Source organism: Xenopus laevis, chromosome 5S (genome assembly GCF_017654675.1).
Source record: "Xenopus laevis strain J_2021 chromosome 5S, Xenopus_laevis_v10.1, whole genome shotgun sequence".
NCBI lineage: Eukaryota > Metazoa > Chordata > Amphibia > Anura > Pipidae > Xenopus > Xenopus laevis.
The window spans coordinates 13,020,710-13,041,923 of NC_054380.1; the positions used below are offsets into that span (position 1 = coordinate 13,020,710).

The 21,214-nt window shown below is 41.6% G+C and overlaps 1 protein-coding gene across 3 annotated transcripts in view; it reads left to right on the top strand.

Moving 5' to 3' along the window:
• Window positions 1-21,214, top strand: part of susd4.S (sushi domain containing 4 S homeolog) — an 84,552-nt gene that overhangs the window by 59,077 nt on the left and 4,261 nt on the right. For 2 of the 3 annotated variants that reach the window (XM_041564238.1, XM_041564239.1), the window contains exons 4-7: window positions 4,954-5,133; window positions 5,745-5,933; window positions 17,343-17,534; window positions 18,839-18,983. In XM_041564238.1, the coding sequence (XP_041420172.1) occupies window positions 4,954-5,133; window positions 5,745-5,933; window positions 17,343-17,534; window positions 18,839-18,983 (706 nt within the window). The remainder of the gene's footprint in view (window positions 1-4,953; window positions 5,134-5,744; window positions 5,934-17,342; window positions 17,535-18,838; window positions 18,984-21,214) is intronic. The other variant, XM_041564240.1, reaches the window with a different exon arrangement.

Sequence of the window (21,214 nt, forward strand, 5' to 3'; positions counted from 1 at the left end):
GTAACTTCGCTTTACATAGCGAATCAACGCTAGCGAAACTTCGCAACCTTACGCTACCCCTGAGCGCAACTTCGGATTTTAGTGAATTTGCGCTGGCGAAACTACGCCTGGCGAAGTGCGGCGAAGCGCGGCGAAGTTTCGCCTGGCGAAACTACGAATGTTAGTGAATTTGCCCCTTAGTGTCTGCTTATTGCACATTTGTAAGGAGAATATATATTGTTGATGAAAGTACCTTTATGAATAGCCTCAATGCATCCTCAGTGTAGTACATGGCTGTTACACTTGAATTTGTAAATGAGATGAAATTAGTTACAGAGATGAACATGTTAGAGCAGCATGTGTCCAGCTCAACAAAGCACCACAGACAACTCACACTGGGCACAGAACCCACTCATTGGACACTTTTATTATTCACAGTGAAAGCCAGAATAGCCAATATTTATCCACGCACTCGAATGATATATTCGGCTGGATTTACTTGCAGTTCCAGTTGAAATCTTCTAAATACTGAATAGATTCTAATTTAAATGTGGGGTAATTTGGTCATACTGGCCATGTCAGAGTGCTTAGGTAAAATCACTAAGTTAGGTTAAGTGACAGTTTGGAAAATAAATTGACAGTACAGACTCATTTACCAACACAGTGCTCCATGCAACATGCAACATTTCTTTACCCACAATGCAGCATTGTCGCTGGCATTCTACATTCACTGCATGTGCCTGTTAATTAGCGTACTCTACAACTTGTATGCAACTCACCAATGCAATGCAGATGCAAGTTAGTGATGGCAGAATGATTTTGCTTTTTCTTTCTTTTTTTCTTTCTTTCTTTCTTTTTTCATATCTATGAATCTATAAACACATAAGCATATTCTTTCTTTCTGCTTTCTCTCTCTCTTTCTTCATTCTTTCTTTCTTTTTCTCCTTCCTTCTTTCTTTTTCTTTCTCTTTCTCTCTTTCTTCCTTCCTTCCTTTCCTCAAAATGTATCATCTATGAATCTATAAACATGTAGTGACCCATAGGGTTAAAATTCCCCTATGGCTTTAATTCCCTACCCATGCTCATTTCCCTAGTTGCTGGGCAGATGCCTATGAAGCTAGTTGTAATTTACATATCCCAGTTATTGGCCAAGAGGTGTTGTGACCACATCATGTCACACTTTGGTATAGTGAGTGAGAAGGGGTGGATTTTCCTCTTTGACTTTTGCTTGCTGACCCAGCTGGATGTTTCCAGGGAGCCTGGGTACAACAAGGCCCAGTAAAGCCTGTTTGCCCTGGAGGGACTTGAACCTCTAGTGTGGAAGTCAGGGACCCTGTGAATGAGGCTAGTGAGTGGCAGGAATATAATTGTTATAGACTCTCTAGGAGAGTAAGACAGTGAGGGAAGATATAAAGAGCAGCTTTGTGCTCCATTAAGGAGGTGTAGCAGGGAGCAGCTTCCCTGGCTGTAAGATTTACCTACAGTGAAGGGACACAGTGGATAGCGTGCCAGGCTTTAGGTTCTCCTCCCTGACCACTCAGGGTGCTGGGTGAAGGGAATATGTACTGCCTTGACTACTTCCTCAAGGAATGCACCTGCATCTACCTCTGAAGCTCTTTGTGAGCCAGCCAGCTCGGTGTGAGTTGCGTGTGCCATATATTCTGCAAATGCCTCTGTACTGATGTAAGTACCCTGTGGATCATTTGTCTCTGACAAATAAAGTTTATCCTGTTTGACTGCAAGAACCTCCTGGCGCCCATTCTTTTCCTGTTTTATTGCACAGTAGCAGTAGTGGGAGTTGTAGTTATACTACACCACACCTGAAATCTTCCACTTAGCGGAGGTCCTAGCCTGAAGTGTTTGAGTCACATGTAACCTATGCTCTAAGCACTAGCTGGACATAAACTCATTTTGTTCTGCCTAGCCCAAAATAGCAAACACATAAGCATATTCATCCTTACCTTTCCCTCCCTCCCTCCCTTCCTTCCTTCCTTCCTTCCTTCCTTCCTTCCTTCCTTCCTTTCTTTCTTTCTTTCTTTCTTTTTCTTCCTTCCTTCCTTCCTTCCTTCCTTCCTTCCATTCTTTCTTTTTCTTCCTTCCTTCCTTCCTTCCTTCCTTCCTTCCTTCCTTCCTTCCATTCCTCTAAACTTATCATCTATGAGTCTATAAACTCAGAGACTTTCTTTCTTTCTTTCTTTCTTTTTCTTTCTTTCTTTTTCTTCCTTCCTTCCTTCCATTCTTTCTTTTTCTTCCTTCCTTGCTTTCTTCCTTCCTTCCATTCCTCTAAACTTATCATCTACGAGTCTATAAACTCATAGACTTTCTTTCTTTCTTTCTTTCTTTCTTTCTTTCTTTCTTTCTTTCTTTCTTTCTTTCTTTCTTTCTTTCTTTCTTTCTTTCTTTCTTTCTTTCTTTCTCGAACTCATAAACGCATAAGCCTAACATATACACTCTTTTTACCCTGCCAGGGCCCCACCACTGATTGTATGACCCCCACCTCACAGAATCCAATTAACACGTTATAAATAATTGATCATTGCTTTCAGTTCCTGATTGGAATAAGCTATTTCCATTCTGTACTGTGTTACTGCCCAATATCAGTATCGATCATATGTCTTAGTGTGTAATGCTGACTTTGACCTACTCACTAGTACCTTACTTTGTTCCTTCTCATTCATTAGCTGGATCACTGGGGTAATTCAGGAAACTGAATGTTACATTGGGCATGTGGGTAATCTAACCATGAGCAGAATTCTGGGAAGAGGGTCTCAGCTTTGAGGGGTTATAAATAGTGATGGGCGAATTTGCGAATTTTTGTGGGCGTTTCGCGAATTTATTCGCTGGGCACGAATCACGCAAATTCGCCGCGAATTCGCGCCTGCCGAATAAATTCGCCCATAAGTAGTTATAAAGGGTCTGCAGTACATTGAGATGTGTACATTACAATATAGGGAACTCTGTACAAAATATCATCAGCTGCCAATGGGAACGGAGAGAGCGTGTCCACACAAGCAGCCGCAATAACAAGGGAGGGCTTCCAAAATCAATCTTTATTGAGGCATATTAAATGCAGGTAATATAAGGCAGAAACCTCAGTTCAATATGGTCTGCAGCCTCCAGACGCTCCATCACAACCACAAATTAAATAACAAAATAGAAAAAAAGTTTATTTTATAAATGTGAAGCAATCATCTGATTAGTTGCGCAGTCGTCATTTACTCTCTGCTTTGGAAAGTCAGTTGTTCTTAGGCTTCCCAGTAATACAAAAAGCTCATTTTAATCATTTCACTTTCAGATGTTCCTATATAAGTTTATTTGCCTGAATACGCTGTGGGACAATTACTTCTGGCGGGTGAGTGGGTGGGAGTGGGTACAGTAATGGCCCAGCTATTAAACCGACAAACTTCTGAGTCATTTTCCTAACAACATCTTCCAATGTTGGCAAATAAAAAGAGAAAATTATTTTCCCAGTAATGCGCTTAGAAAATCTGTTGGGGATTTATTTTCTCTTTTGCTTTTAAGGAGAAAGCAAATGAATCCATGATTTCTGTACCAATTCTGCAATTACATTTTTATCTCTGGTTTTCGCTGTAGCTGTAAATGTGAGCAAACAACGTTCAGGTTGGCACTGGCACCCCGACCCTGAGGTTTGATATTTTGGGTGCATGTTGGTCACACTCTGACCATCTCCCTCTTACGCTCCTGACTTTGACTTCAAAGATAACAATTCAGGTTATAGGGAGAGTTTTCTGACTTTTGTAAGCTCCAGGGGGCAGGGACCTCCTTCTTCTTTCTTTAATACTTAACTCTTAGTCTTTAATGTAACTGTACTTTGTATTTAATTGCATTTATTATTGTAATGACCCCTGTTTGTTCTATTCCTTTATTGTTCTACTGTACAGTGCTGAGTACGTAAGTAGCGCTATATAAATAAAATATACATACATATAATGCACAAAATGCAGGTAAATAAGGCTTCCTGCACAGAACAACCGGTGTTTTATCATTATGTTGGATATTTCTAAAGAAATAAAGTTAATGTAATATAATATATTAAGTATAATATAATATAACTGTATAACTCAGCCTGCAGCCTTGTGCCTTTATATGGTCACAGCCCCTCAGTGACTTCTAATATCCTTATCATTTACAGTAGGGGGTACATTATCCCTTATAACACATGAGTGATACTCAGAGTTCCCTGTATAACTTAGCCTGCAGCCTTGTGCCTTTATATGGTCACAAAGAAACCCCTCAGTGACTTCTAATATCCTTATCATTTACAGTAGGGGGTACATTATCCCTTATAACACATGAGTGATACTCAGAGTTCCCTGTATAACTCAGCCTGCAGCCTTGTGCCTTTATATGGTCACAAAGAAACCCCTCAGTGACTTCTAATATCCGTATCATTTACAGTAGGGGGTACATTATCCCTTATAATACATGAGTGATACTCAGAGTTCCCTGTATAACTCAGCCTGCAGCCTTGTGTCTTTATATGGTCACAGAACCCCTCAGTGACTTCTAATATCCTTATCATTTACAGTAGGGGTACATTATCCCTTATAATACATGAGTGATACTCAGAGTTCCTTGTATAACTCAGCCTGTAGCCTTGTGCCTTTATATGGTCACAGAACCCCTCAGTGACTTCTAGTATCCTTATTATTTACAGTAGGGGGTACATTATCCCTTATAATACATGAGTGATACTCAGAGTTCCCAGTATAACTCCCCCCATGACCTGTATAAAAGTGCTCGGTCATGTGTGTGGTGACTTATAATATCCTTATATTTTACAATAGGGGTACATTATTTAGTATATCTACTACAAAGAATTTTCACTGGTTTATATTTCCATCTATGAATGGTACAACATGCTAGAGTTTGTCTATAATTCAAATAAATTGGAATGTTATGTATGAATGGTAATGACATTAACAAAAGAACTTGTCCTGTTTCTGTATCAAGTCACAGATTGCCTTGCTCCCTACATTGAAGACGCTGATATTCTTAACAAGACCTACAAGACGGGAGACAAGCTGATAATGAGCTGCCGCGATGGATTCCAGACTCGTTACCCCGACTTGGACAACATGGCTTCAATATGTCAGGATGATGGAACGTGGGATAATCTTGCCATGTGTCAAGGTGTACCAAGTCAAATCCTATTACATTAGTAGCACCGGGAGTGAAACTTATAAGGGCAGCTGTCTCATTGGATAATAATACAACCCCCCCACACACACACTGGTACCTGTAATAAAGAGTTTGTTGTCATATACTGTACAGGTATGGGACCTGTTATATAGAATTCTAGGGACGTGGGGGTTTCCAGATAAGGGGTATTTCTGTTATTTGGATCTCCATACCTTGGTTCTTGACTAAAAAGTTGTTTAAACAATCCAATAGGATTATTTGGCCTCCAATAAGGATTAATTATATTTTAGTTAGGATTAAGTAAAAACTACTGTTTTGTTATAACATAGAAAAAGGAAATCATTTTTACAAATTTGAATTATTTGGTTAAATTAGAGTCTATGGAAGATAGAACATCCTTGCCAGGACGCAGATAAAAGGGGAAAATACATAATAAATTGTATTACAAGTCTCTTGTACACTAGGGATGTTCATCCCGTTCAATGCAGGTCAGTTTATAGACAGAACACTTAATACAATAAATAAATACTTTTACACTTGACTTGATCCATTAGTTCAGGATGGAATTACCATTGCTAATGCTGCCTGTTTGTTACTTGCAGGCTGCCTGAGACCCCTGGTTCTGCCTCACAGTTACATTAACATTTCAGAGTTCGATTTCTCCTTCCCGGTGGGCCGAGTGGTCTATTACCAGTGTTTCCCTGGCTACAAGCTGGAAGGGGCCGAGTACATTGAGTGCATGTACAATCTCATCTGGTCGGCGGAACCTCCCCGGTGCCTTGATGTGGAAGGTACTCTATGATTTATTCACTCATTCAGTGTCTATTTAAATGCTATTCACAAAGTGAGTATCCTATGTTTTTGCAAAGCACCTCCATGGAGAAGTATATACAGTATTTATACATTCAGAGCAATGGATTTTTAATTTGTGTGGGTTATATTCATATTTCTGGGTTAGGTTTTACTCTTCTCTTGCTCCAAGCCCAGATGGCTGGTTATGGCATATTGGATATCATTTGCTATCAATTTGACCAGTTAGATACTGTACATAAAGAGGACACAATTCTGCTGTAGTGCTGAGGGTGATGTTTGTGCTTGGGAAGTCTACTTAAAGGGGATGTAAGGCCAAAAAAATAAAATTCCATTTGTACTTTCTTTCATGAAAAAGAAATCTGTCTCCAATATACTTTAAAGGAGAACTAAACCCTAGAAATGAATAGGGCTAAAAATGCCATGTTTTATATAGTGAACTTATTGCACCCGACTAAAGTTTCAGCTTGTCAATAGCAGCAATGATCCAGGACTTCAAACTTGTCACAGGGGGTCACCATCTTGGAAAGTGTCTGTGACACTCACATGCTCAGTGGGCTCTGATTGGCTGTTGAGAAGCTAAGCTTAGGGCTCGTCACTAATTATCCAGCAGAAAATGAGCTTCCCTGGCTGTAATATAAGCTGATGCTACAAGTTTGCTGATTATTAAATTCTGATGCTAATTGCACTGGTTTCTGTGCTGCCATGTAGTAATTATGTGTATTAATTACTAATCAGCCTTAAATTGTGACATTTCTATTCTATGTGTACTGTATATTGTGAGTGGGTCTCTAAGCTCAGTAAGTGACAGCAGCATAGAGCATGTGCAGTGAATCAGCAGAAAAGAAGATGGGGAGCTACTAGGGCATCTTTGGAGACACAGATCTTTACTGCTAAAAGGCTGTGGTTGCGTCGGGCTGGTACAGAAGCCTAAAACATAACATACAACATTTCTACCCTCTTCTTTAGTTTAACTTTCCTTGTCCTTTAATTAAAAAATGTGTTTGCGGGGCTGGGGCAGCTTTGAGGGGGGGGGAAATATTCTGTTTGTAATTATAGCAATCACATTGAATAGAAGCCGTGCAAACACAATTACACAGTACAACCGATCCCTGCAGTCTCCTTGCTCTTGTACGAGCCCATGCACAATTCTAGGGTCCCTCTGGCGCATGTTTGTCCTCTGGGCCTCCTCTGCTTCCGGAAAGGCACAACAATCAATACTTTATTAAGACTATAATTCCCAAGGCGTTTTGCTCCAAAGATCCGTATGTTTTTAGACACGTTGGAAAAGATAGGTTGAACAGCAGCAAACAGAACAATGGGCTGTAAATGGCAATAATCCTATATATTTCGGAACGTGTGGGGGGCAAGGTTGTACATCTTCACTTTGTCTTTGGCTTGTTGCAGATTGAACAGGCAGTGGCCATATTTCTCCAGGGTTAAAACATTGAATCATTTTGACAGCTATGTATGGATCAGATATCTAAATGTCAATGCGTCTTTCCTGATATATTTTCTTCCCCCCTCAGCAAAGGCAGTAGGATGTATTTCTGGCTCCCCTATTTCTCCTGTGCTAGTGACTCGCTCTTTGTGGGTACACGGCCAACAAACATATGCGATAACAGGAGGGGGCAGATGAAGATAATTACTGCAGATAAACTGGTTTATTGTTGAGCCATACAAGCAGAATGTACGTTTCCCCATAGCCACAGACATATTGCACTTGTGTGACTGCTTTGCCAGGCCAAGTCTAATCTCCAGTGCAGCTGCACTTGAGCGCATCTATAACAGCTTAGCCTGGCGAGTGTACATTGCAGCTGTGACCAGGCACCTCTGTTACTGCTTTGCCCGTCCAAATGTAATCACGAGAGTATCTGCGATTTTGCACCAGTATAGCTTTTCTAATTCTGATTTTAAACTCCTTTTTCTATAAGCTTCCATCAGAGTGTTCTAGTCCAGCCCACCTCTTGAGTCGCAGACTTTCTGACCCTTTCCCTGTGTTCTGCCACTAGTCAGAGCGTTCTAGTCCAGCCACTGCTTGAGGTTTCTCCTGCCACTGGATGATATCCGAATGTTCTAGCCCACTTCTTGAGTTGAAGGCGTAATACAATATTCTACATTATATAATATTTGCTACAGCTCTAGTAGCCCATAGCAGCCAATTTGGTTGTTTTCAAACAGGTGAGCATTAACTACTACTGATTGGTTGATAGGTGACCCATCAGCACATCATTACATTACCCCTATAAGCTATGCTGGTATTCATATCTAGTAAGCAGGGTGCAAAAGACATTTGACCAGGCCCGGATTTGCGGCAAGGCCGCATAGGCCCGGGCGGCAAAAAAATGGGGGCGGTGTGCGTCCTCATTCAATTACAGCAGCTGCGGCGGCGTGTTTTCGACGGCGCGCTGGGAAGGGGAGGTGTAGGTGGGCGCTAGGACCGTGCTGCCACCTGGTCAGACTGCGCAGCCTAGGGGCGGCCGTCAATGAAATCCGGCGCTGCATTTGACTCAACTGAATTCATAAAGAGAGTGTGTTAACCAAGATTACTGATTGGTAGCATGACCCCCAGGTGGCTAAGCATAAACTGCCATATCCATTTGTTTGGTGAGCTTGCCTGATCTGGATCATATCGGGTTGATCTGACTGATGGCCAGGCTCCAAAAATCAGATCATACATAGGGGCCTACAGATCATTCAGAAGTGGATTACATCAACATGGCAGCATGGTCCTCATCAGACAGCAAAATCAGATCTGCCCAATTGCTATCTGCAGGGGCATACTACAGTGGAATCAGACCCTGTGGTTGCAGGAGGCCAAGTAAGATCTTAATTAATGAGCAATTTCAAGATATATTGGTAGAGTCAACATACTAATAATTAGAGCCCTAAATTAAATTTGCTGTGGCACCCAGTAACATCTAGTTATGTCACTGGCTATCTCTATGATTTTCAGCCTGATATCAGTTGACCAGGCCTGTCGTTGCATCCAATAAGTCATACCATGTATAGCCCCTTGTAGAGTTTGGCTCAAAGGCTACTGAAGCGTATCAGCAAGTGGCAATTTCAGTCATTTCTAGGTTTGGCCAGACTCTGCCTGGGAATTCCATTAATATATACAGAGGGGAAACAAAAATAACATTTTGTTGCCCTTTATCTGTGTTTTCCCCAATAACTTTTCCCTGGGGTACAGTTAGATCTCGGGATTGACTTGATTGTGATCCAATAATGCAGTTACTCTGAAATGTATTCTTGAAAAAATCCTGAGCTGCGTGAACACAAAAGCCGCATGAATCCATCGGAAACAAATTCTCTAATATTTTATTGACCGGATTTGTGCTTTGCCTTGAGGAATTCTTTCAGCTTAACTCAGACGCACCCTTCCCTCTACAAAACACTTACTGTAATGCTCACGTTCTTTTATTGTACATAAAGCCTGTTTAGTTGGTGTCATTTCCATATAAATAGGGAGCCCTGAGCACGACGACATGTAATTGCATCTGAAGGGTGACAACAATTGCTGCTCCCAGCTACATGAGCTTTCAACCTCGCTGATATAATATCTGCCTTCAACCTTCCCGTGTCTTCTCTTCTCACAGCTTGTTACTTGGTGATGTTATAATCTTCCATAAATATTTACAAATATTTCATTCTCTATTATTTTGTTTTTTTGTTAAAATATATATATTAATGTTGCCAGCTGAACTAAGTACAGCAGCTAATGTATTCCTATTGTGGTTACCAGGGGTGATATGAATAAAAATGAGTTGAAGATTATTATATACAGTACATACAATCTCGTTTAATGCACCAGAAAGGCTCATTCTAATTCATGCAGCTTGCTTTGTGTTGTGTTGGCATAATGTGTTGAATTCATTTTCCAACTCCTTTCATTTATATTTTCCATGAAAGCAGTGGATATTTGTTGGGTCCACTGGGGTTTTATTTTTGCGCCAACACTGAGCTAATTACATACACTACTATGTAGGAGAAAGAATGATCCATAGACATGTTATAGACATAGAACATGTATTAAAGGGGACCCATCACCCAAAAAAAATGTTCAAAATCCTATTTTATCACATTAGTCAAGTACTATTAACTTTACTTACACAATATAAATTATTTGAATCTTGTTTCCTTCAGTCTGGGAATTCATAATTATAACAAGCAGGCAGGAGCCATTTTGTGGACACTGTTATTAAGACAAGTCTTGTATCAACTCAGAATCTTGTTTGTGCACCAGAATGGGGGACCTGATTTCCATTCCCATGTACTGGTTACACAATTAAATGGTGAAAAGAACAGGGGAATTTGGGGAGAGCAGTGACATCTGGGAAGTGCAGAATGGAAAGTGAAAGTAATTGTCTGCCCCGCCTCTATACCTTAAGGCATAGAGGAGGGGCAGACAATATTTGATTGACAGCTGAGATTTTTAAATGAACTTACAACAGCTATGAATGCTTTAAGAAAAAATAGAAATTGGATTTCATGTTTAATTTGAAAATGACAATGAAATGAAAATTATACAGAGTGACAGGTCCACTAAATTTAGAGCTGTAGCCCCTAATTTGGTACACAACAATGCACAACAAGGCTGTTCAACTGGAGGCCCACCAAAATATATGTTTACAGCCCTTGGCTTGCCTCTGGGCTCCATAGAATTCCTTGGTTTGATACAATCTGGCCTTCCAACATGTCGTTTGTCAACTAACTGGCCCATAACATGGAAAGAGCTATTGTACCCCTGCAACTAACACAACGCTCTTCTTTACCAGATAATTTAGTCATCAGTTATGGCCACCCATACCCAAAAGCTTGACCGCTGGAAACACAGAAGAGACATCACAATTCTGTAGGGGGAACATGATAAGCGTCAGAGTCAGTTGGAACCATCCTGTACACAATGCATTCAGTTTATTGTCCCCACCTAGCAACTGATCAATACGAGGGTGCCAATCATGGCTATCTTCACCTTGCATGACACAGACCCAGTAACTTTAGTTATTACGCCCTATTGGGCCAGACAGATTATTCTTGGCGTGCCCAGAATCATATAAAGCAAATGAATGTAAAGTCTTGGAGGACAAGGTTGAATGAAGGTGCTTTCTTCTCTGCATCGTTGGTTCGGTCTGTCTGAAGGTGGTCAAGGCATGCTTTAAAGTTCCATTCTGTGCGAAACTCAACAGGGCAGACACCCATACTTGTTAATTAAGCAACATAGGTGATTCTTTACAGTGAGGATAGTGAGTTTGGAAAATGCCCTACCGTGTGATGTTGTGAGGGCTGATTCTGTTAATGCCTTTAACAGGGGCTTGGATGACTTTTTGAACAAACATAATATCCAAAGCTATTGGGAACTTAAGATCTCCAGTTAGTTAATGTAGGGGACTGGTAAATTAGTCTCCCAGTATTATTTATCAGGCAGTCCCCTAGTGCTATAGATGCTTTACTGTGTCCTAAAATACATTTAGGAGGGGGACCTGTTTCCTTATCCAGCTTAAAACTATGCCCCTTTGGTGTTCTCACAGTTCCCAATAGATGGCACTGTGCTAAAGTATAAAGTCCCGGGCAGCCATGTGCTCAGGGTCCATTGTGTGCTAGCTCTGGCCTGAACAGGCAGGCAGAGCTCCAATGGAACCTAGACAGGTCAGTTCTAGTAAGGATAGGCTATTCACCTTAAGAGGTCACTCTAGGAGTGACAGATAGTTAGGCTATTTATCCTAGCAGCTTGAAGCTCCTCTTAGGATTGTGAGTGGGATTATGATCCCGAGTACCAATTGCCCAGAAGTAGGGACTAAGTGTACAGACCTAGGAATGTGAGGTTCCCCTCAGGTTCCACTTAGGGAAGAGGCTGAAAGCTGGGTGTACCCCGAGCACTTGCTGTTATACATGTTCTCTTACCTGCGGGGACTGATGCTGTAAGTATATGCCTATCCACTGTTGCTGTACGATTCTGTTTGCTCTGTTTGTAAACTCCAGTGTGGATGCTCCTTTCCAATAGTCTGGTTAAGTTATAAGAACCACTAGCGCCCAATTATTGTACCCTGCACAAAGTTACAGTTGCAATACACCTTGCCCGTCTTTCTGTTTTTTTGCAAATAAATTTTCGCAAATGGCGCACACATGAGACGGGAGTTTCCGCGAGTGCACCCAATGTGCGAGGATGTTGCGCACGAAAATAGAATCAACAGTAACTTAAATTCACACTTTGCAAAACTGTTTTGCGAATATTTTATCTGCCACCAAAGTTGTGGCGTAATTCATTCGCAGAGTGTACGCATCAATATTCGCAATTTGTGATTTTTGACATATTTAAAAAGCTCTTATAGACATTAGCATTGTGAAAAAAAAATGTGCTATTCTGTTTGCACCACACTTATTCAGCTTTATAAATATAACTGCTCAAAGGATGAAAAGGCGGCACTCCGGTAAAATAAAAAGGTGGTATTTATTCTAACAGGTCACTGACCAACATCACCTGACGCGTTTCGGGAGTAACTCCCATATGATTAATGGAGTAACTCCCGAAACGAGTCAGATGATGTTGGTCAGTGACCTGTTAGAATAAATACCACCTTTTTATTTTACCAGGGTGCCGCCTTTTCATCCTTTGAGCAATTAGCATTTCAGTGGGGACGCTGATGGCAGAGCACCCGGATCATTACAACTAAAGAATGGAGCTACAGGGGGTGAGTTTGAAGCGGCCTTTTTTTCTTTTTGTACTGTTTTGGTTATAAATATAACCATGCACATGGCAAATATATTCACTTTGCGAACCAATCTGCCTTGTAACTATTATAAATATAAAGTAATGCCAAGCTTCCCCAGAATGTACCCAATAATAATATATTTTTATCTCTCAGCTGTAATGAATTTTCTCTTTAACAATTTTGTTGATTGATTTTTATTTAACAAAGAAAGGAGACACACAAAACAAGCACCCACCAATAGTGGAATATGCCTAACTATCAGGAGAGCTGTAGAAAACAGTCGATACGCTCTTAAGTATTTTAGGCAGGGCAGCCATCGGGGGGGGGGGGAGAGTTGTAGGGGGCCCCGAGGGTAAGAGGGCCCAGCCACGCCACACTTACTTGATTATCGGGCACCCATCTTTGTGAGAGCTGCTGACTTCCGGAAGGAATGGACGTTTAAGGGGCCCTGGCCACCAATTTTCTTATAATGTGGGGGGGGCCTGGCCACCAATTTTGGCCACCAATTTTTTTTTTCTCATGTGGGGTCCTAGCCACCAATATTTTTTAACGGGGGGACCCTGACCACCAATATCTTTTTATTAACATGTGGGAACCCTAGCCACCAATATTGGGGTGAGGGCTTGCAGTGGGTGCAGCCCAGGGGGCCCAGGAAATTTTGTCGTATGGGGCCCTGCGATTTCTGATGGCGGTCCTGATTTTAGGAGCTATTCTGAATATACAGGAATGACTGTACACTCATGTTTATATAATGATGCTGTATATTTTACAATTATTTCATAGTTCCAATGTTAAAGGAATAGTCTGTATAAGTCAATATAAAATCTATAACTTCCTGCAGAGAGGCTGACACAGAAACACCAATACTATTCCTCATTTGAATGAATCAGCAGAAATCCAGTTCATGCATTTGAATATAAATTGGATCAATTCAGGACCAATCAATGTGCAAATGCATGCAAATCCACAGAAAAGAGATGCTAATCAATTTAGTAACTGCTGCCTGCTATCATTTTTACAACCAGACGCACACAGAAGATATTGCCATTTATGTACCAGCTTGTAGTCATAAACACTAAAACAAAGGCCAGAGACAAACGTGTGTTTTCTGCGCTGCCCATCGTTTGGCATTGGAGGATATAACTAGCATTTTAGTGTAGGGATGCACCGAATCCACGATTCAGTTCCGGCTTCAGACAGGATTCTGCCTTATTCAGCAGGATTATGGACGGGGAGGGAAATTGCGTGACTTTTTGTCACAAAACAAGGAAGTAAGAAAGGGTTTCCCCTTCCCACCCCTAATTTGCATATGCAAATTAGGATTCAGTTTGGTATTCAGCTGAATCTTTCGCAAAAAATTCAGGGGTTCGGCCGAATCCAAAATAGTGGATTTGGTGCATCCCTATTTTGGTGCTATAATACAGCAGTGGGAACTATACACCTTTGTTCTATATGAGCCCAATAATGTAGGTTTGTGCTTTTACTATGTATAGTTTGTGTTATTGCACCTTGATGGTTCTGTAGAGAAATTGGGAGAGGAATATATAATATGATTCTCTGTTAAATCCCCTGTTTAGTGATTATGTCTAGGGGAATTTAAACATAGGTATGTGTATTGTGTCTTGAATGCGTTGTTGGGCTCTGAACCCCACCAGTAACCATGGAAGGGGTGTCAAGTCTGTTTCTGCGGTTATATTGACCTTAAAAACGAAAGCCCTTTAGCAGGGAAGATCTGTGCCTCTGAAGATGGCCCAGTAGCTCATTCTCTGCTGATTCTCAATCTCAGCCCATGCTCTGGGCTGTTGTCTCTTCCCTGAGGAACCCACTCACAATATACACTATTTATGCCATATATCAGTCACAATACAAGGCTAAATAATTATGGCAGCATAGAAATCAGTGAAGTCTGCATCAGAATATATTCATAATCAGCCCTGTAGCCTCAGCTCCTATGACAGATGAACCTCACTTTCTGCTTGATGATTTCCCCCGACCCCTAAACATAGCTACGGGGCAGTCCAGAGCCCACTGAGCATGTTCACTGCCACTGTGAGGACTCACCCTGATGGTCTAGTGGGGGTGCCACGGGGATGCCCATCGCACCCACGATGGGGACGCCCGACGTGTCCTTCTTCTTGCGCAACTGTGCACCTTCTGAGGGGAAAAAGCCCCTGCTGCTCGCTTCCGGATTTGATCTGTGGCGTGGATGACGACATCGCTCGTCAGGGTGTATATTTAAAGGCGCAGGCGCCTTTTGTTCATTGCCCAACGTTAGGTCTATTTTTTAGTTCCTGGGTGGGATTTTCTCTGTGTTCCTGACCCTGCCTGCCTAACTTGCTGCCTGTCCTGATTATTGCCTGGCTTTGACTACTCTCCTGTATTCTGTTGTGTACTGCGATTTGGTGTGTTTGACCTGGCCTGTGACCCCAACCATTCCTACTAGGGTTGCCACCTGGCCAGTAAAAATGATGGTAGATCCCATAGATAATAGATAGATAAATATATAGGAAGGCCGGTATTTTTTTTTCAGAAAAGGTGGAAACCCTAACTACGTCTCATGTATCTGTACCGCATCGACTGATTATTACTGACCCGGCCTGGCTTTTCACTAGGCTTCTTGTTTCCCATTCTACAACACCACTCTTGGTTCCCTTGAATGCTCAGAACTCTCTCTTTGGTTCTCCCACAATAAGACTTGGCGGCATTTGAGTAGCGGAGGGCTCCATCCAAAGGCGGCTGTTATAGGCGGAGAGGTGAGTCACGACTGAGCCCTTGGAGTCTGTTCTGAGTTTGGGATACCCTGTGTTACAGCCACTGACAAACAAAAGATGATCTAACAAGATCCAAGATGGGGGCTGCTGGGGACAACATTGAAGGCCTGGCTCATTACTGCTATAGGGCTGCTGAACCTGGGCTGGTACAGTAAGTTCAGCATTTCTAGCCTTATTCTTTTTAAGTCTTTAATAATAATAATAATAATAATAATATTCCCGATATTTATTTTGTAGCAACTCTGCGTATAATGCATTCGGAGATAATCTATTCAATTATTTGTATTCGGAACATTACAGTTCCACTGATGGGCAACCGAATCTCACTCTCTGATATTTTTATATTCCAAAACTGTTATCCCCTTCTTTTTTTTTTACATTATTCTGCTGTGTCCATGAGATCATTAGCACAAGCATGAAACAGGCAAAAAGGGCTTGTTACAAACATTTCTTGTATTCTGTCAACAGATTGAGGAGATGAGAAGCACCTTGGTTTGGAGGCGTTATGCGATGGATTGGGGGTGTTGGGCTGGATTACACATGTCGTGTAAAATGATCCCATTATGAGTTGAAGCCGTTTTATGTTGAGGAGAGGAATCCCACGCAGGCACATCATTAGCAGCCACAGTTTAGGCATCTGAGCTTCTGCTCACGTCTAGTAAACAAGCTGTTCCTCCCAGGAAACAAAACTAGCTAATGGCACGGGCCTCTTTAATATTTAAAGAGACACGATTTTATATACAAAGATGTAGATGAGTTTTAAAAGAAAACATGGAGCAGAAAGTATAAATATTTTAACAGTCCTTTCACTTTTTTTATTCCTAGTCTTTTTATTGAAGTGACTCCTAAGAAGATTTCTCTATAAAAGAAAGAAGAAGTACAATAAAAAGTATACGTTCTTCATCACTTAATAACATGAGTAAATGGGAACAGTTTTGTAAACAGAAATAGTCACTGGGCTGCAGGGGATAATTGAAAAACTGTGTCGGAAATAGACTTTTATTTTTTCCTTCTTTCTACTTAAGACATATTGGAAACCAAATAGCTCATCATGCTGTCTGCCCAGGGGTAACCAGATTATAACTGCAGTCTAGGACTGCTCCCAAAGGAATCTACTTAGGGATTTAAATTATATATATAGATATTGGAAAGTGGAAATTAGAGACCATTCATAATGGAATTTCATAATAGGATTAGTATTCAACAGTACCCTACGTCTAATCAAACCATAAATGATCCAGCAGAGGACATGGGGGTATTTTTTATAGGGATGCACCAAGTCCAGGATTCGGTTCGGGATTCAGCCAGGATTCAACCTTTTTCAGCAGTATTTGGATTTGGCCGAATCCTTCTGCCAGGCCGATTTGCATATGCAAATTGGATTTGGTTCGGTATTCGGTCGAATCTTTCACTTACAGGGTTAAATTGCACCAGGTATCAGTAAATGCCAACTGCTCATTAGTCGCCATGGGTTATTAAATGTCACGCTTGTTACTACAGCCCTCAGCTTCCCCACACTAACACTGGCAACATTTGCCCCAGTCCAGACACCTATCACAACCAATTAGTAACTGTTACTGCGTTAGTGCAGTTACAATAATAACGGCAAACAATGCAACGGTCATTGTGGGTTACACAGATTGCTTTGGTTACTGGACATGGGAAAACGTTACTGTCTTTGCGTGTGGCTAAACCTTAAGTGCAAACTTTGCCATGGTAACTCTTGGTTGCTCAACTAGGGTCACTTGCTGGGTCATTAGGGTCACCCTGTTATGCAAATGGGGTGTCTCTCGTGGTCAGATCTTCATTAGACATCCTTGCCCCAATGCAAGTATTGCAATAAAACTGTTTAGGTATGTTTTAAAAAAATGCTTTATATGGGATATTTGTTATTAAATCCTATTAGTCTGTCCGCTTCCTCCAATGGTGACCCATGGAGACTACACCTGCCACCCCCAGCCGTGCGAGCGATACAACCATGGAACGGTCATCGAATTTTTCTGTGATCCGGGATACACCCTGGCCAACGATTATAAGTACTTCACATGCCAGTCTGGGGAATGGTTCCCTTCTTACCCAGTCATTTGTTTCAAGACAGGTTAGTGCTTATCATGCAATTTTACCGGCTTTATTCCTATCCGGTAGTAGAAGTGACATGGTGACCATATTACTTTGACTTACCCAGAGCAGGGAGAAATGTGCTAAGGCTTGCACAGTGCACTTGTATGTAAGGCTAATGCCAAGCTAAAGCTTTAAGTATAAGTACAGTTTTGAAGTGCCAAGTTAAATGCATTGTACTTACTTTATACTTACTAAGGCTCTGTTTCAGGAAGGCATTTGGCCTGGGTTTCAAAAATGCTCTCCCTCCATGTCTCACTTTAAAAGAATAGTAACCTCAAAAACTTAGAGTAATTAAGTAATGAAAATATCATGTAGTGTTGCCCTGCACTGGTAAAACTGCTGTGTTTGCTTCAGAAACACTACTATAGTTCATATAAACAAGCTGCTGTGTAGCCATGGGTCAGCCATTCAAGCACAGGATACACAGTAGATAACAGATAAGTACTACTATAGTTTATATAAACAAGCTGCTGTGTAGCCATGGGGGCAGCCATTCAAGCACAGGATACACAGTAGATAACAGATAAGTACTACTATAGTTCATATAAACAAGCTGCTGTGTAGCCATGGGGGCAGCAATTCAAGCACAGGATACACAGTAGATAACAGATAAGTACTACTATAGTTTATATAAACAAGCTGCTGTGTAACATGGGGGCAGCCATTCAAGCACAGGATACACAGTAGATAACAGATAAGTACTACTATAGTTTATATAAACAAGCTGCTGTGTAGCCATGGGGGCAGCCATTCAAGCACAGGATACACAGTAGATAACAGATAAGTACTACTATAGTTTATATAAACAAGCTGCTGTAGCCATGGGGGCAGCAATTCAAGTTATGACTTGGCAATTAACAATTGGCTGAACACCACGCCATTAACTTCAATGTCCTGTCCAGATTTCCTAATTTTGAAGTCTAGACAGGCAGTTTTCAAATACCGAACTGTCCGGATGAAAAACGAACAGGTGGCAACCCTACTAATAGCATTGGCAGTTTGTCTTTATACATACACTAGGAGAGTACAACCTGGGAGCGCAGTATTCTCAGTGGTAAAAAAAGGCACCAGCAAGAACTGATGAGCTTTTCTATCTTATACCATGAAATAAAAGAGCTTGCACTCCATCATGGGATTTGGACTTTTACGCTAAACACAAGCAGTGAAAGCTCTGGCTGCTGTTATTTTGTCACTAGTACAACTCCCTATGCTTTGGCACAATATGCTCCCTGATGATGTACAGTCGCCCTTCTCTCCAATACGTTTCTTATTTCTAAACAGAGGCATCATGGCCGAACACAGAAGATACTCTGCTCACGACGTGGAAGATAGTGGCCTTCACGGCTAGCACTGTTCTGCTGGTGCTGCTGCTCGTCATTATTGCCAGGAGCTTTCAGACTAAATTCAAGACACATTTCCTTCCAAGGTTTGTGAGATTCCCATAATATTTTAAGAAAGGCCATAAAGAATAAAAATGACTCTACAAAGCAAAGCACTGAAAGGCTGGGCATATTAGCACAGTGAAAGGATACAATTTAAAGGGGGTTTTCAACTTTTATGTTATTGATATTGTAAGATACAGTAACAGGGTCGGACTGGGCTGGTGGGACACCGGGAAAAAACCTGGTGGGCCCCTGCCCAGACCCGATCCTTGCTGGCGCTCCACCAGGCTGTTGATCTCCCTTCCCTGACGCGCTGATGGTAAATTTACGAGCTCCAGGGGAGGGAGTAGAGCAAGTGGCGGCAGCCCTGTAAGGGGGTACGGGCAGCACAGCGGGGGCCCCATAGGAGTGGGGGTGGTGCAGGGGGAGGCCCATGGGGGGTGAGGGGGTCCCTGGGACGGCAGCCCGGTGGGCCCTGCACTCACTAGTCCGACCCTGTACAGTAATTTGCAATTGGGTTTCATTTTTTATTATCTGTAGTTTTTGAGTTATTCATTTTATTATTCAGCGGCTCCAGTTTGCAAATTCAGCAATCTGGTTTCTTAGGGTGCAAATAATAATTTGTAAGTAATAAAAAAGTAACAACAACAATGGATTTGTAGCCTTACAGAGCATTTGTTTTTTAGATGGGGATTGCAAAAAGAAAAAATGAAGGCTAGTTGAAAGGTTGCTTAGAATTAGCCATTCAATTACATGCTAAAGATTAACTTAAAGGTGAACCATCGCGATAATGAATTACTTGTCAATTGCAAGAAAATTAAGCAGATATCAGCCTTTTATATTTGTGTTTCAAATATAAAGATGTTGCACTATAGTCATACCTACAAAATAATAATGCATGGTCAACTTAGTTTCAGCTTCTATGTGCAGCAGGGACAGACTGGCCCACCAAGAGACCGGGATTTTTCCCTGATCCTGGGCCCTGCCAACTGCCTGCAAGCTAGCCACCAGCACATAATATATTAAAAATATTCAGCAAAAATAAAGACGGCTATGTGTTCCATTATGGAGTACAAGGCCATATTTATTTTTTCCCCTAGAGGTGCAGCGTAATTGACAGTAAAGTTAATGAGTAGCACAGCTGGCGAGTAGCAGGAGTGGGAAGCAGTGATAACTGGGTCTTTGAGTAGGGTACACAGGTACCCCGGTCTGACTCTGTCTGCCAGTAACAGTAATGTTCTGGACAATGGAATATGGGACAATGCAGGCATATTATCAGCACACACACCCTATTAAAGAGAGAATTATGGTAGCATAGGTATTTCCCTGTACTAAGCACAAATCGGCAGGAACAGCCCCAAACTTTGCTCATAGTCTGTACAGCGAGATCCCATAAAACTATGGCAGCATAGGTATTCCCCTTTACTAAGCACAATTCAGCAGGAACAGCCCCTAAGTTTGCTCATAGTCTGTACAGAGAGATACCATGAAACTATGGCAGCATAGGTATTCCCCTATACTAAGCACAATTCAGCAGGAACAGCCCCTAAGTTTGCTCATAGTCTGTACAGAGAGATACCATAAAACTATGGCAGCATAGGTATTCCTCTATACCAGGGATCCCCAACCTTTAGAACCTGTGAGCAACATTCAGAAGTAAAAGGAGTTGGGGAGCAACACTAGCATGAAAAATGTTCCTGGGGTGCCAAATACAGGCTCTGATTGGCCATTTGGTAGCCCCTATGTGGATTGTCAACCTACATCGAGGCTCTGGTTGGCAGTACACGTGGTTGTAATGCAGCCAAATCTTGCCTCCAAGCCTGGAATTAAAAAATAAACATCTGCTTTGAGGCCACTATGAGCAACATCCAAGGGGTTGGAGAGCAACATGTTGCTCACGAGCTACTGGTTGGGGATCCCTGCGAGTCTATACTAAGCACAATTCAGCAGGAACAGCCCCTAAGTTTGCTCATAGTCTGTACAGAGAGATACCATAAAACTATGGCAGCATAGGTATTCCTCTGTACTAAGCACAATTCAGCAGGAACAGCCCCTAAGTTTGCTCATAGTCTGTACAGAGAGATACCATAAAACTATGGCAGCATAGGAATTCCCCTGTACTAAGCACAATTCAGCAGGAACAGTCCCCTAAGTTTGCTCATAGCCTGTACAGAGAGATACCATAAAACTATGCCATTTGAAGAGAATAATAAACATTTACAAAGCTTAAAGATGCTTCAGGAAATAGCATTCCCCATCATTGATATCTAATATT